The sequence below is a fragment of the Falco punctatus genome (genome assembly GCF_963210335.1).
Source record: "Falco punctatus genome assembly, chromosome: Z".
Lineage (NCBI taxonomy): Eukaryota > Metazoa > Chordata > Aves > Falconiformes > Falconidae > Falco > Falco punctatus.
The window spans coordinates 67,932,454-67,949,633 of NC_137586.1; the positions used below are offsets into that span (position 1 = coordinate 67,932,454).

Sequence of the window (17,180 nt, forward strand, 5' to 3'; positions counted from 1 at the left end):
TGTCCACCCTTAGAGGATTTCTGGAGAACTAATACTCAGCTTAATTTGCTGTTGTTGCTGCAGTTTGCATGCAGCCTGCCTGTATGGCACAGTAACACAGGCACATGCACTGAATGCTCCCTACCTGAACAGCTTGATACATTTTGTCACTTCTTAACTGGAAAACCTGGATTCATTGGTTTAAGCTAAGAAGTCAGAATTGGCTGTAAACTTAAACTCGGCAAATAAGCCGTACTTTTGCCTGCTCAGAGCCCTGATTCCATGAACCATTATCTGTTGAAGGGAACTGTTGCAGAGGTTAAGCGCTCAGATCCTGCCTGCTCGAGGAGGTCGCCGGCGCTGTTACCGTGGGGCCCGCGTAACCTGGCACAGCCGCTAGGGGGCACACGAGCACAAAGGCGTTTGTCTTGTTTTTCCTGGATGTTTTTTTTTAATCTTTTTCGTAATATGTCCACTTGTCCGCCTCACAAACATAAGTAGTTTGTTCTCCTGCGTGGCAGTGTGTTTACCTAAGATAAGCTACCAGTCTGGCTCTCTTTAAAGAATGTTCTGTTGGTGCCTTTTACCTCATTTGATCTCAACAAATGAAACTACTGATACACTGCAAATGTGCTCTTCAGAAGTGATGCAAGAAGGTTGGTTTGCGTGTGGGGGGGTGTTTTGGTGTTTTTTTTTGGGGGGTTATATTGTTCTTTAAAAAAAAAATACAACCAATAAAACCCCACTAGGATCTTGAGGTGAAGGAGAACTGTAGGTCATTGTATCTTGCCAGCTAATGGTAGAAGGTTGTCTTTCATGTTGAATCTATAGGTAATTTTTATCAAGTTGAACAAAAAAAATGTTTGCTTGATCCCTTCAGAGGTAATAGTCCAATAACGTAAAGCCCCCAGTAATGGTCTGAATTTCTATTATTGATCTTTTTTTGAACTTGGGTAACTTACTCATGCAGATCTTAATTATTCATTTATTTAAGATTCAGCTTGTCCCTTGAACAATACTTGTTTATTTCTGTTTGCTCCAGGATTTTTCTGCTCTTAACTCTTCTCTCCAGCCCCAATTATTCCTCAGCCCCTAGTGTATATATAGTGATGACTCACCTGATCTAGCTCTTGCTTTCCCTTTCCCGAATGCTGTAAGTGGCTGCCTTTATTTGTTCCTTTCCTTGTAATGACTGCCGGTTCCAGTTCTACTAAATCGCCAGTGTAGCTTCTGTGCCTTCTTTGCAGAGTCCTCCTTTTTGCCACTTTTACCTGTAGTTTTCTACCTTCTCACATCAGGGAGTAGTCAATGCTTGTTTATCTCTTAACTCCTTAACAACCATGGACTCTCTCTGCCAGGAGTCAGGGTATGACTGTTTTAAGTGGCAGAAACTTTGCCTTGTGCGTATTTGTAAATAACAGGCTAGACTGCAAACATGTCAAGTAGATAATATACTGGGTGAACAAATAAATGATTAGCAGCTTGTAGTTGCTTGTAGAATTTCCAAAAGACAAAGGTTGCAAAAGACGTTGAAACTCATATTTTAAAAAGTGACAGTTATAGCATCTAAAATCATAATGATCCTGGAATACTTTAAAATATATGCACTTATCTTTTACAAAGAATAGTTTGAGTAAATTGGAAATATCAGAAGCTGAAGTAGAACGTGAAATATGTTCCCTGTTCAGTACCTTGAGAAAAAGTATTGGCTGTATAGTTTAAGTGACTTCAGGTGCTACAGTGGGAGGAAAAAGGATATGAAAGTGAGTGCTGACCTTTTGGGCAAGTCCATGAGAGCTGTAAAAGACCAGAACAAAACAAAAAAAAGTGCAGATTTGCTTGGAGCATTGCGTTCCACCCAAAGATGCTACAGTACTGAGCTACCAATATTTGTAATATAATTTAATTCACTTGCTTTTATGTAACTGAATTAACAGACTAGGCAAACTGGAAAAATTCAGTAAATAAACCAAATTTTAAAGACTTAGAAATAAAGATAAGTATTGGAAAGGAAAATTATTGTACTGGTTTTGTGAAAGACTTGGTACTTCACAACGTCCTGATACTAAAAAGTAGTGCTATGCAAAATTAAGTTACCCTGTTTCCAAGGTAACAATCATGAAGCTCAAACCCTCTAAGCTGGAAAGCATTATTTATATTAATTATTATTCAGATAATAGTTCAGAGACTCACATTAATTATAATTTTTTAATTTGTAGCTTGAACTAGTCTTAAAAGCATATGGAAAACATGAAGGAACTAAGTGAAACTAACATTAACTTGGGAGTGAAAGGATAAAATACATAGTGATGTAACTTATGTGCATATTGAGCAAATGTTGTCTTTAATTTTAAGTCTTGAAGAACTACTGCTAAGGTATTAACAGACCATGTGTCTGTGTTAATTACCCCCACAACATAATCTGGAGTGTACTATCTACAGTAAATTCAGGGTGAGCTGGTGGAAATTCACACATCCATTCTGCAAACTCCTTCTCAGCTATAAAGCAGCTTCTGTTTATCCAGTGCTGTTCTTCATGCTCATCTTGCAGATAAAATTCTGCGTTTAGTTGCACAAGATTTTGACTTATGCTATTGACTATCCTGAAGTCTTAATTTCTCTTCAGGGATGTTGTACAAAGGTTGCTTAAGGCATTATCATACTACATCTTCATTCTTGGAGAAGGGCCAAAAAAGGGGGGGGGGGAAATATGTTTAACTCTGGGCTTGTCATGATGATTGAATCTATCGCAAGCATGTATAGAATTCCACATGCATTTAAAAAACAGAAAGTGTTTTCAGCCTTGTTTTGTATTGGATCATCAAGAGAAGAAAAACATTTGACAAGCAGGCATGTTAAAGGTGTTTACTCTTATTTGCAGACCGCACTTCAGCAGCATCATACTTAATATACTCCCAAGTATATCCAATATATTCCTAAACATGATAAAATTCTACATATTTTTCTTGCCCCTGCTTTGCACTTGCTTCACTACCCATAATGCTATGACACAGGTGCATCTCACTGTCTTTTAGTCAAAACTTTTGACTTGATGCCAAAGTGTCTAGAGAGACACAAAGTCATTTAGAAGTTGTTTCATCCTATAATAGATGGTTAAGAAAGGTTGATAGAATCACATTATTGACTAAAGAGAGACCAAAATAAGTATGTTAAAAGCTTAATATTAAGCCGGTCACACCACATCTGTCACTAGACTCAGTAGTACAAGGAAATTTTCTCGGGCACTGTAATTCAGTCATCTGTACAGTTGGTTGGTGCAGCAGTTTCTGGCCCAGATTTTGGCCTGTGCACAATTGAGGAGTTGGCAAGGTACCATTTCTGGTGGGCACTCTGGATGTGACCAGCCTGTTCTGGAGGTTAAAAGGTAGATAATGTGGGTGCAAACTGTTCTTTGCAAGCTGGCCTCTTGCCAGGGGCAGTCCTTGGGATATTTGTTAGTAGATACACCACTCCAGTTTCAGGTGAGATTTGATCCCTTGTATGTACATTGAGAAGAATTGGGTAAAATAAAACATTGTCCCTCGTTGAACTTCAGGAGCAATCTCAGAACTTTTTCTAAATGGTTCTCTAGCTTTCTCTCCATGTAATCATCACGTATATGCTTGTTCTAAATGCCTGCAAGCAGCTAGATTCTGCAGGGTTTTTTTACAGATGCAGATTCTAGATGGTGAGGAAGTACTTCTTTTATGTCTTGATTCACTCTTACCTTTCCTTGTTAGAAGTAGATTATGAACTTTAATTAGCAAGATTTAGGGAAAAGTATAGGAGTCTCAGTGTCATTGCTCTCTATCTTCTCATGAAACAATTCCACATGACAATTATTGAGAAAGAGAGAAAAATACATACCAACTGGACTGAGTGAATATAATGTTAAAAAATAATTGCATGGAGGGCTTAAGCATAAAGAGAAAGAAGACGTTTGAGTTACATTGTCCAATTGCAAAAATCAGTATATGATATTAAAGCAGACAAAAATGTCTTTCCCTCAACCCCAGTTTGGTACCAGAACTAATAACCTGAGCAATCTTGGGAACTAAAAAAACACGAGTTCTTCAGTTCTGAAACAGTAAACCTCAAAGAAGAGAAGGGTTCCAAACAGAAAACTACACAGTAAATACTGTCCGTGCAGAGAAGACTAGCCAGCATTTTAGCTTTCTTATATAAATACCACAAACTGAAAGAAATGGAAACTTACTTTAATGTGTTTTTCTCAGAGAGAAATGCCAATATTTTACTTATAACACTTGCATTGTTTAGTAACCTTCCACCAAAAGCGGATGGAACCGATTTCTTCCAAGAGTCCTTTTTGTGCTATGTGGTTTAATGCCTCACAGGTCTTCAGTGTGGTTTACTTTTTCATTCAACAGTACACGTGCTGTTTAGTAGTTGTTAGTGTTTTCAGTGTATGGCAGGACTTAATATGTGGTACCCTTGTTTCACTCACTGCATTTTGTCTAATGAAGTTTCACCATGTGATCTATTTGATATGATTTGTTCTCAGGCAATTTTTTGTGAATTGCTGCAAGCAGCAGGTTCTCATGCAAAATCTGTTGTGTACTGAGGGGTCAGGCTTGCTTTCCATGTTATCTGGCTGAGGAACAGCTGCCATGCCATTCCACAGCCCCAGGAGTCATCCAACTTGGATGTAGGACTCCATAATCATTTAGCATGGTATTCCAGATCAGAGTTTGGGAACTGCTGCTTTAGATGGTGCATTGCTTCTAAATGGCAAACTGAGTGTAACAAACACGTACATTTCCTCCTGATTACAACCTGAAAAGCCTCTTCTATGGAATTGGTATCCGTTCAAGCAAAGACCTGCATGTGAAATAAAAGGGATGCAACTCTAGGCATCATAGACTGAGGCACCAGGTTTTCAGATGCAGGATGCAGTCCCTAAATCATACAAAGGTTAAAGGAAAAGGCAGCAACCCTTTTGAAATGCTTTGGGACTATGCAACGCAATGTTGTGTTTCAGTAAGGTGGATTACCTTGCCACAGGTTATTAATCTTTTACCTGTATTATGATCTGTGACAATTGGTTTTTTTAAGCCTCCTCAGAGGGGTATTGCCATTGAGTCATGTGGCCCCAAAACTTGCACTACAGCTGCAGATCCAGATTTTCTCTTGACAAAAAAACTCTCTACAAACATAAAGAAACTTGGATAAGCAGAGACTTAAAACCATTGGTAAAGGTGTGAAAGTTACAGTCTTTGGAGAATGAGATGGTAGTGCTTATTATTGGGTTGAAGTGCTGTTATCTGTCCAGGCTAACAGACCCCAGAGACACAGAATGGTGTTGTTTGCCACAACACTGAGGATTCAGACACCTTGGATCCAACTTTTGACTTGCTCACAATTTTTGTTTGGAATGACAAGATGCATCATAAAGTCTTCAGTCCCAAGCTACGTATGCAGGCCAAATACACTGAATGCACCAAATGGTGCAAAGTGTCTTAACACTGGAATTCATTAATTCCATCAATCTTAATTGAAGGTTTTGCTCAGTAAGTCAGGAGGAAGACCCTGTGAGCTGCACCCCAGCAGGAGATGAGGAGCCTGTATGTGCTTGGGCACTTCAGCTGGCAAATCTCTTGGAGTTATATATCATCCAATGATTGTTTGAAGTGCTTACACCTGTCTTTTGGATAATAGTTCAGTGGTTGGGCATTTGTAAGGCAAAGCTTTTGCAGTTAAAGGCCAAACTCCCATTTTCCAAGACAAGGTTTTAACTGTCAGGGTATGAGCAAGAATGGTTTGTTCGTCTATTCTCTGCCTGTCAATGAAGTTGTGTCATGAAGAATGCAAGAGTGATTCAGTTTCTGTGTGAACCCTCTGAGGTTCTCTGCTTTTCACAAGGGTTACATAATGTGAAATATAGGAAGAGTCTTTAGACATTTATGCTTCTTTCCTGAAGCTAAATGCTTGCTCTCTCTGTAGACCAAAGAATATATATCCACTTCAGGGACTGCAGTATTTGAACATACGAGTATGAAGTACTCATGTGTCATCCAATGGATACCATATCATCACACATTCAGGAGAACTGAATGTCATTACATACCTCCTCCAAGAAACACCATGGTATGCCATCATTAAGCAAAGCTCAACAGCTCATTTGTCAGAAAAACAGGTTACGAGACCCTGATTACAGGAATTAGAAAATTAATCCTTGTGGAATTATTTGATGGGGAATATATTACTAAATACCTGCTGATCATGAAAAGCCAAGGACTGAGAGAACTGGTAGTACCCAAAGACAGGGTGAGAGATCCAGTATGTGATGCATGTTGGTACAGCAGGGTTCTGATCAAAAATTGTTTCTGTGGGTTTCAACCTCATTGATGTGTGACTCTCCATGATACCATTACCAGTGTGCAGTCCAGCTCCTGAGGAGCTGAACACCAGCTGCTGTGTTGCACCCTGCATTGTAAGACACCTAGATGTGAATCCATGTGTCATTTGCCTCAACTTCACTTACTTTTCAAATAAGCTTTAAGTAATTGGTCTTGAGAGGGACCTAAGCTTTTTGCTACAAAATTGAAAGTTACAACACCCCTTATACTTACTGGAAAAAAGCTTCCTACAGACCGAATATTGTTCTGTAATAGTAGGAAAGTTGAGAAATATGTGCAAGAGATAATTTCTACAATGGCATAAATACATGATTTTCAGAAATAAAAAATAAATGTGTGAAATGTTGTACACCCCTTTGTAAGAAACACAACTGAGAATGTGACAATTCATAGGTATTCCACAACTAATTTGGATTACAATGCTGTCTTTTACTTTTTTAAAATTTTCAGTGACGGATACCCTCAGTGTCTGAGGCTAGAGTGTGTTAACTACTATATGTGCTCAGACCTTTGTGCCATTTCTGTCAATAGAGTATTAGCAAAAACACAAGCTCAAGAGTCATAAGTACCCTTCCTAGCGATTTTCATGTAATCAGATAATCAACTCCTCCATAAGTTTTCAGGATCAGCAAGTAATGTTGAACGATTCAAAATTTAAAACTGTGTAAATGCTTTTGAATAGGAGCAAACGGAAGTGTAAGATTTTCTATTTCTACTAGAGAAATTAAAATCTTTGGTAATCAAGGAAAAAACTTTGACAGTTTGGTACAGCAATATAGGTGATCTGTAATAAACAACATCAGTTTAAAACTGCAATAGGTAGATCCAGCCTGATTCCTTAGTTGTAAGAGAAGAAAGTATAAAATGTCCTTTTGCTTTTGCTAGCAGTATTTAAAGACATCACTTATGATCCATCAAATTGTGGCAAAGAGTCCATGTTCTGAAGTTTCTGGATTAACAGCAGAAGCATAATTCAGATTTTTCTGGATTTAAATACCAGAACCTTACCAAGCACATAGGTGTACAGATAAGCAGAGAGATACTGTAACTCCTGGGGAAGAATTTAAATCAGATTCTGGGACTACTGGAATAAAACAAAAAAATGTTTGAAAGCTTCTCTCGCGATTTGTTTCAGAACCCATTTTGGTGATGGTTACAACAACTTGCTCTTGCAGGATATTTTATTCCTTTGGCCAGTGTTTCTGACAACCTCTAAAGTAATGTGAATTCTGCCTTTGAAATAAATGGCATAAGGTGTTTCACACTAATTCTAACTCTAACTCTAGTGCAACCTGCAGCAGTTTTAATCGTGCCCATATGGGATACGCAAGCAAGTTCTGAAGAAAAGCGTTACTTGCCTATACAATCTATTGACACCAACCAATAGCTAAAATGGACTTGAGGAAAATTTAATTAAGGAATAAGGCGCTCATTGTTACCCATGAGTTTGATCAAGTTACCAAGGGAGGTGATGTGTTTGCTCATTACCTGCGGTTCTCCCAGGAAGACTGATGTTTTCTTCTTTAACCACACAATGGCTGTTGATATCAGTGCTGGGGTATCCTGGTTGTGTTTCAGAGATTTGGGATTGTTTTGGGTCCTTTCACATCTTAAAAAGCCTGCTTGAAATCATCACAGTTCTTTCACACAAACACAACTTGTAAAAAAAGGAGTGATAAGACCGAGTCTGCTTTCTGAGTGCCAGCAGAGGTTCTGGACTGATGCCTGACAGTGTATGTATTCAGTAAATTTGTTTGTATTTCACTCCAATGCACTAGATCCCAGCCCCACTTAAATTTATGGGAATGTATTCCTGACTGCAGTGGAGCCAGACATTCATCCAGCCTCTTGAGCCGCAGCTACCATATTAATAGTGCGGCTTTTTCCTCATACCCACTTGATGCACAGGTCAGGAGGAGGGAAAAGAAGGCACAGTAGAAATCCCTCAGTGTCACCATCTCCAAGGGAAACCACAAGCTGCTGGTACTGTGAGCACCATCAAGCTCCAGAGCTACAGCAGACCACACCTCTGATCTGGTTTCTTCCAGCCCCACAATCATCAGGCAGGCCTAAACAGCTGGTCTTCTTTTTCAGAAAGAAAAGTATGGTTTTTTTGAAAGCACAATTCTATGACATATAGTGAATTTGCCAGAATTCATGACTAATAGCCATCCTGTTAACAGATGAACTGGAAATGAAGACGGCTGGCATGGCATCTGCTTGTTCTGCAGCCGGTATATAGGTTTGATAAACAGGAGTGCAAGGATGGTCTGTCGTCTTAGCCTGGCCTGTTTTGTTCTTTGTTCCATTTGTTCCATTTCCAGGTGTCATGCAGAGCAGTAATGGTCACAGCAGCCCTAAGTGCCACTCCGGAGAGCACGGTTTTCAAGGAACATCACTTTCAACAGGCAGCCTGTCCTAACGCAGCTTCCAGCAGCAATTTTCTGTGACCTTAGACACCATGTGTTCTGTGTCGCTTTTAAATAGAGCTTCTAGATGTGTTTTCGTAAGGCCAGGCTCAAAGTAACACCTGCGAGCACACGACAGGGAGACAGCCGCAGACCTCGTCCGAAGGGGATGGAGATGCGCACACAGGCCTGGCAGGGAGGGGGAGAGCTGCGCGGAGACTGCTGCCGGGAGAGGCGCTTCCCGCCCGGCAGCAGCGGCCGCTGCTCCCCTCGTGCTCGCTCCGCCGGGGGTCCCGGAGAGCCGACCGCCGGCTGCCAGCCCGAGGCGCCGGAGCCAGACCCGCCCCGCAGCGCGGCGGCTCGCCGGCGGGGCTGGCAGGGGCGGGCGGTGCGAGGCGCGCCCTCGCAGCCGGCCCCGCTGCCCCCGCCCGCCGGGGTCGGTGGCCCCGCTCCCGGGGACGGGCACGGCTGGCCGCGGGCCCGCCCGCCGCGGCCGCCCGGCCCCTCCGCCCGCCGGGGCGGTGGTAGGCTCCCGCCGTGCCTCCCGGCGCATAAAGGGAGGCGGCGGGGGCCGGCCGGGGGCAGCGGCTGGCGGCGATGGAGCAGCCGGCGATGACGGAGCAGCCGGCGCAGACGGAGACGTGGAAGGCGCGGAGCCTGGAGGAGCTGGTCCGCATTCTCCATCGGATATTCGCGGAGGACAAAGTCAGCGTGGAGGAAGTGCAGGCGCTGATGGAGTCGTACGAGAGCAACCCCGAGGAGTGGCTGCAGTACGCCAAATTCGACCAGTACAGGTACCGAGCACGCCGGAGCGGGGACCCCCTGCGCTGCGCCCCGCAGCCGTGCGAGCGGGGCCGGCGGCGGGGCAGAGCTGCTGACCGGGAGCGGGGGAACCGCCGGGCGGACGCCCCCCCGTGCCGCCCCGGCCGGCAGCCCCTCCGGCGGCGCCCCGAGGGAGCCGAAGGGCAAAGGCCCGCGGGGCGACACCGCGGTGCCCCGCGGCGGGGCCGGGCGGGGGCGGGGAGCAGGCGGGGCGGCGGCGGCCAATGGCGGCACCGGCGGGCACGGGCGGGCGGCGGCCCCGCGCTGGGCTCCGGCGCTGCCCGCGGCTGCGGTCCCTCGGGCCGGCCCCGCACAGCGCGGCCGGGAGGGCGCCGGGGCGGGCGCCGCTGCGGCCCGCCCGAGTAACCGGCGGAGGAGACAGGACGCGCTGCAGCAGCCGGGACGGCGTTGTAACGCGTGTGTGGCGGGGGCGCCCAGGGAGGGCGGCCGGCAGCAGCAGCCGCTCCGCCGGGCTGCGCGGCGTGCCGGGCGGGAGCGAACCTGCGGCGGAGCTGGTGCGGGTGTGCCCGGCCTCGCCGGCACGTCGGGAGCCGCCTGCCCGCCACGCTTCGGTCCCTTCCTCCCCCGGCGTTGTGCCGGGCGAGGCTTTTTGCTCTTTGCCGGGAGGAAGGAAAATACCTGTTAGTCGCTCCTGCTTTGCTAACAACTCATTTATTCCTGTCATTTCTGGCTTCCGTGCCTTCAATTTCAATATAAATGCATTTTATTTGAGCACGTCCTTTAAAACAACGAGCAAAGAAAAAATTCCAACCCCAGGAGTTTTCCTTTTAACCTTGCTATCATGAAAGCATCATTCCAGCTTGACTTTTTTTAGCCTCCTTTCACCTAGCGTTGGCTATTCCCCCCTTTCAGAGCAAATCACAAAATTAGTAACAGAACATAGGAAACTAAGAATTGGAAAAACAAAATGTGCTAACATTGGAAGTATGCATGGCAGCCTTTTTCGTTGGTTTGTTTTTTTGGTGAGTTTTTTTTGGCCAGCCAGACCTGCTGTACAGAAATAACAGCCATTGAAATGTTCAGTCAAATGCCAGCATTGATTGCTTATGTTCTGTCATCATAGGAAAAATATGTCTACGTAATGTACGCACAAATTTTGAATGCAGTGAGAGACAGTATATAGATGCTTTGAAAGTTATTTATTATGAGCATCCTATCTTGACTAAAACAGAGTAGTGGTCTTATGGGGAAACTAATTAAAAAACATTCAGTCGACATCAGTGCACCTTCTGTGTGTCCCTGCTTGCATCTCTTAGGCACCAGTGAGGCATCCTGTCACTGGCATAAGTGTTTGCTTTACTTGGCTAAGTAAAGTGCAAATAGTCATGACTACAGCTAAAATGAAATTGAAAGGTCCCACTGCGTTACTTGCACTGTAACAGCTAGAAGCACCAGCCCCGCATCAGAAGAGCCCCACCACGGAAAGAAATGTATAGAGCAAAATCACAGTCCACTCTAGTGACCTTTTCAATAGAACGACTTGATCAGCAGCTCAGGGAATGCTTGCAGGAGTGTGCCAGGAAACAAATGTAAGATGTTGCTATTAGAGCTATTATTTCCAGCCCTGAGAACAAATCACAGTCTAGAACATTCATATTGATATAAAGCCTTTAGAAGCAAGTTTATTCTGTGCCAGCTATAAGTTAGCATGTGAAAAAATCTTCTTAAGAAATTTTGCTCTGATAAACTTTGTTTAGAAGTAGATGCTGACAGAAATTACTGCACAGGTGGTTTATCCTCACACGAATGCTGCAGTACAAGACACAGAACTTTCAGGAACAGAGGAGGAGGGCCGTGTATGGAAAGCCTGACATCTTAAGTCTTTGTTTCTTTGGCTTTGTACAAATGAGTGCTGTGTAATAGAAGGAAAGCCAACACTATCTGAAAAGGAGCTGCAGAAGAATGTAACCATGTATTTTTCTTGTTTCATTGCAGTCCTCTGTTTCTAATTATAAGCCAGCTGCTGAAGTGATTTCATTCAACAACTATTTTGATTTGATCCTGTGTACCATTCTGGTCTCAGACTCACAGTTCCAAACTCTGATAGGCTATATAATTCAAAAGCAATTATTATAAAATATTAAATATATCCAATTTTTTTCCCCAGAAAAATAACTCTTACAAAAAAAGTTGAAAATACATTTTTTTTGTCCCCCAAGTAAAACTTGGCTTTCAAGAAAAAGAAGAAAAATAATTTTTGTATGTCACAAGCTTCCTTCTTAAACATGTTTGTATAATTTTGTCTTTTATAGGCATATCAGTACAGTATAAAGCAAACACTTTGTATTTCAGGTATACAAGAAATCTTGTGGACAATGGAAATGGAAAGTTCAACTTGATGATCTTGTGCTGGGGAGAAGGGCATGGCAGGTTTGTATCCAAGGGCTATGGTTTTATTAAGCAGCTATAAAGCGACTGTATCTTTCACCGTCACACATAACGAGAAAAATAATCAGCCCTATGTGAGCTATCAGAAAGTGTCTGGAAACTAAACAGTGCAGAACTCCTGTTGGTATAGCAGTCCTGAATATTTGCTCTATCTTTTGCAAGTTTGTACCTCATGGACATTTTTAGAGCACTCTTTTAAAAATGCTGTTTTTCTACCAAATCTAAGCTTCCCTTCTGTCAGAGGAGGTTTTTAATCCTAGAGATACAGTGAGTCCTGTGGGCAGGACAGGCTGACAAGACCCTATTCAGCCTGACCTGTATAGCAGACCCCTGCCACATGTGTTGCAGAAGCAGGACTTGGTGCCATTTAAATAGTCTTTGTTCTCTCACGGTGTTTAAATCCCGCCTCTGTGACAAGATGAGAATAGTACTACTATTCTCATACTATTGGGTTAGGACTGCAGGCTGAGGAGGGAGCCCCTTCCCAGCAGTACTTGTCTTTCTTTAGGTTCATGCATCCTATCTCTTCCCTCAAAACAGACCTCACAGCTGATGTTGCCTCCTGAATTCTGTACACAGACAGAACACTGGGTTGTGTAGTCCCCACAAAAGTGAGGGCAGGATCTATCCTTTGGAGAGTCTTTTACAAAATGTTGGCTAAAACAAAATATGGAATAACAAAACTTGCAGGTTTTGAATAATTATTATTTCATTTAAATAGAAAACCTAAGGAGATGTTGAAGTGGGGTTTTGTTTGTTTCAATTGAACGTGCAATTGAACACTTACAATAGTCTCTAGGGGATGCTGTGACGTTATCCTCTGAAGGATATAAGAAGTGAGCCCACCACCTCTGTGCCTTCCAGGCTATTCCCACAAAGCCTGTAATTTATGTCAAACTGTGTTTGAGTTGGATGAGCATTTGCTAGAGCTAGACTGAGACCACAAGTTGTTTTTGCTTCCTACATGAGGAGGATCAGATTGTTCTCGTGGCTTGTGGAAGGAGCGTGACAACGTGGCATTTGTGAACTGTTCTGGGCCTGAAGCAAGCTCTGGGCTCTTGGCATCTCAGTTTGTAAGAAACCCTGGCATTTGTTTACTGAAATACTGAAAACAGTAACACACAAGTATCGTGTTTTTGATTGAAACTCATTAGCACTGTATTTCCAGGGGGGGTCAAATTCCTCCTTCTCCCTTGCCTCCAACGAGTGGAGAGCTCTCCCTTTGTCCTAATCCCATTGGCTTCTAAAACAGTTAGTTCTCTACTTAAAACAAACCAAAACCAAAACTAAGCTGCATATCTAGCCCACATGTCTCCAAATGTAGCAATTAAAATGTACTTTGGAGCAAGGAGACAGATAAAGCAAGCAGACAATTCATACCAGATCCTGCTGTTTTGTCCATGTGTTGCCAAACTAGTGAAGTTAACAGTTTACTGTAGCTGGTTGTACTTAGTACTGTCAGACTGAGAGGTATGGCATTTTTTCTTCAACAAATGTCAGTGCACCACAGCAGTAAAGAGACCGCAGAAATTATGCAGAAGTAACTCATTTCTCCCATGTTTCCAGAGTGAGCATGGAGGATCTGCAAATATCAGGTATACCTGCAAGTTTCTATCAGCCTCTGCCTGGGGTCACTGTGGAAGCTGTAATTTTGTTTCTTAGCCCACGAGAGTTTTTGCATTATGAAGAATTTTTCGGTCCTCCTCTAGACTACCTTTGCATTCCTCTGTGGCAAAGTCACAGGCTGATCAATATCTGACTCTTCTCCAAGTCCTGCTGTATATGAACTCATCTCAATACATTTCTAAAGTAGCAGTTTTAAGTAGGCATACCTTTGTCACTGTGAATGTTTTTTTCCACAGACTTTTGTGCATGACCCATGTGCAATAGCATTTCATTCTGTGGCTATGTCCAGGTACAATATGCTATGCCACCTGTCCTGTTTGCTGTACTCAAGTTAATATGTATATCAGACTGAGTTTGGTTATTCTTTTTACATATATAGCAGCATCCATGACCACACTGACTCACACTGCTTTATGAAGATCCTCCAGGGAAATCTAAAGGAGACTCTGTTCGAGTGGCCCGAGAAAAAGGGGAATGGTGAAATGACTAAGAAATCAGAACGAGTTTTGAGGGAAAATCAATGTGCCTACATTAATGGTAAGCTATTAAACTTGTTTTGGCAACTACCCATCCATAAGTCTTACTCCTTACAGAAGAGGTCATGGCCTTTCTAGTCTCCTACCTTTAACAGTAATGGCTATACACACAGTTAAAGAACGTGGCTCTCTAGATTGTGCATAAATCTGTATTTAGATTCAGCGAAACAAACAAACATACAAAAGTCCTTTTAACTCACCCTTAAGACATTGCAGCAATTGCTAGATGCTTAAATATGCCGGGTATGTCCTCTAGACCAAGCAGCCTTCAGCATCGTGTCCCTAATGACTATCTGAAATTGCTTGTAAACATAGACCTTGAATAGTATTTTGTGAGAAACAAGAGAATCAAAGTCTAGATAGCTTACTCACCTTGATTATTTTTTTTTTCAGAGAAACAATCATTTTGGTTAGTCATGGAAGACCTAGGTCAAAAATGTAAAAGCTGTCTATGGAATAAATTGACCAGCTAGGAGCAGAGGCCCCAACCCTCAGTGCTACATGTCCAAATCAGCAAAAGACTGTCATGCTGAAGTGCAGTGTCAGTGGAATTGAGATGCTCAGGTCTACTGAATCTACAAAAAACTTGTCTAACTCCATAGATGCTGTGAGACATCTAAGTCTCCACCAGTAAGGCTCTCTAGGTACCTAAATCCATGCCATGACATGTATCTGTAACTGTCACCACCTTGTGCTAGACTGGAGGCCATCCTGGAGTGGCCAGCTGGGTGTAACGTATTCTGATGCTTTGAAAGACGCTGCACATCATGGTGAACAGCAATGAGTTCAGCAGAACAAAGGCAAAGCATCAAAGAAGGGGGCCATCTGCCTTTTGTGTGATGAGTTAAAAACTGGAGCACACACCTTGTGAGGCTGAGCTGGGGAGCTCCCCAGCTGGAGGGAGCCTCATGTTGGGTTATGGATGAAGCCAGGGCAAGGGCATTGGGGAAGGAAAACTAGTGCTCTGCAGCTCTCTGTTGAAGGTATACCACATCAAGTAAAACCAAAAAATTCATATGACAGGAAATGCAAGAAGGAGCTTGGCATGTCTGCTGATGAGAGTCCATGTCCCTGGCATGGGAGCAGAATCTGTCAGGTTTTCCTACCTATGCGATCCTTTCCGATGCAAGCAATTGCACCCTGCATGCATCTGGTCTGAAGCTTCCTTGATTGTCTTAAATGAATTTGGTATCCAGTTCTGTGAGGCAGTTTGGATCTCTGCCATGTTTCATAACAGATGTTTTTGTTTAAAAGAAACAGATAAAACAAGTAGAAGGAAAACACTGACAGTGTGATTGCCCTATTTCAATAGTGAATGACTTTCATCTTTCTATTGCATGCTTCTTGGTTGCTCTTGTACTTTATTTTTAAATAAACACTGTTTATTTGAGTCTCCCCTTAGATGAGCACAGATTTAAGACTGTTTTCCCCTATGTCCTCCAACTAGGTAAACTATGTTAACAGCGCTTAGGGCTTACACTTCAAATGTATCAGGGTTAAGAGTGTAATCATTCTGAGGGTATCGTGCCTACGTTGCACAATACAGGCCTACGTATTATATAATATATTTATTCAAGTACAAAGGCCTGAGTTGTTTTTACAGCAGGGTCATAAATTTAAATTCAAGGTCTCTTAAGTAACTCAAAAACTCCAGTTTAGTGTAGAATGGAAATGGTTTGTTTTGAGGATTAGATTCTTCATACCTTACCTTTTCACATAAGAGTTTGATTTCTGTATCACCACAGAAAATGCCGTTACTTCATTGGTAACCACACAACAGACAGTGCTTTGTTTTATTACATGTTCAGTTATGCTTAGTGTTCAGTTGAGGCTGGAAGTATGCCAGTCACTGCTAATTTGTCACCTTAGTCAAACGAGCAGACAAATGAAAAGCCTGTTCTCCAAACTAATAAACTGGAAGGATTAATTAGGAGACGGATGCCTGCAGTTGAAGACAACTACACCTCTGTCTGTAAGTCCATGGCCCAAATACACATAGCTGACACTTAATGTGACTGATATCCTTGTGTACTGGGCTAAGAATTAGCAATACAGAAACTTTTTCCCTGAAAAATATCTTTCTAATTTTTAGAAACAGAAATCTTCCTGCTTCTGGAGCATCAATTACAACAGCATCTCCTAGGAAAGTAAATAACCTTGAAATCTCTTGGGAATGATGGCTAGAAAATTACTGACAGCAGAGGCTTCCTTAAGTTTCTTTGGATTTATATTGTCCTTCATCCTGTGGCAGATAATCCAGAAGTTACATGAAGTGTGGAAGGCAATAACATACTTTGAATTTCTAGTGTATGTAGGAATCTGTGCTAGAGATCAGCAGTCACATTCCTTGTATCAGGTTCCTTGTTGCCCGTAACAGTGCGGGTGTGCCTAACTGCCTTGCTCATGAGTTTTAGTTTAGAAAGCATTTTTCCAGGCATCTGAAATATCATTAAATCTTCCCGCTAATGCAACCTCTCATTTCATGCCCTTGGTGGTGTAGACTCCATTGGCCTGCACCGTGTGGAGAACATAAGCCACACAGAATCTGCTGTTAGCCTGCATTTGTACAGCCCACCCTTCGACAGCTGTAACACCTTTGATCAGCGGACTGGACACAAGCACAAAGTCAAGATGACCTTCTACAGCCAGTTTGGAGAAAGGACTCTCTGTGTAAGTACAAGATGGCACGCTTCCCCTCCTGGCCCCAGGCTCTGAGCCCGACAGGTACAAGGTGCTGCCCTCTTGCCTGTTCTGGGCAGAGCACCAGTGCCCTGGGACGGGTGCATGGTCCAGCAGCCCTGCCTCCCCCAGGTCATCCCTGTCTAGGACCAGCATCAAACCTGTTTCCAAATACTGCTTGAGCTGTCAATTCACACTTCCCTTGCATGGAGTTCCTTGCTTTGTAGCTTGCCTACCCTTCATCAGTAGGAGATCAGTTCCGAGCAGAGAGGAGGATTAAAGAAAATTTTGCTACTAGCTAGGTGTGTTCAGGCAGCAAATGATGGTGAATGCAACCTAGTCAA

The 17,180-nt window shown here is 43.1% G+C and overlaps 1 protein-coding gene across 1 annotated transcript in view; it reads left to right on the forward strand.

The window, feature by feature from the left end:
- Nucleotides 1-17,180, forward strand: part of CDO1 (cysteine dioxygenase type 1) — a 19,823-nt gene continuing 2,643 nt past the window's right edge. Inside the window, exons 1-4 of the mRNA XM_080372428.1 lie at nt 1-9,558; nt 11,900-11,977; nt 14,001-14,158; nt 16,658-16,827. Coding sequence (XP_080228554.1) covers nt 9,362-9,558; nt 11,900-11,977; nt 14,001-14,158; nt 16,658-16,827 — 603 coding nt within the window. The 5' untranslated portion in view covers nt 1-9,361. The remainder of the gene's footprint in view (nt 9,559-11,899; nt 11,978-14,000; nt 14,159-16,657; nt 16,828-17,180) is intronic.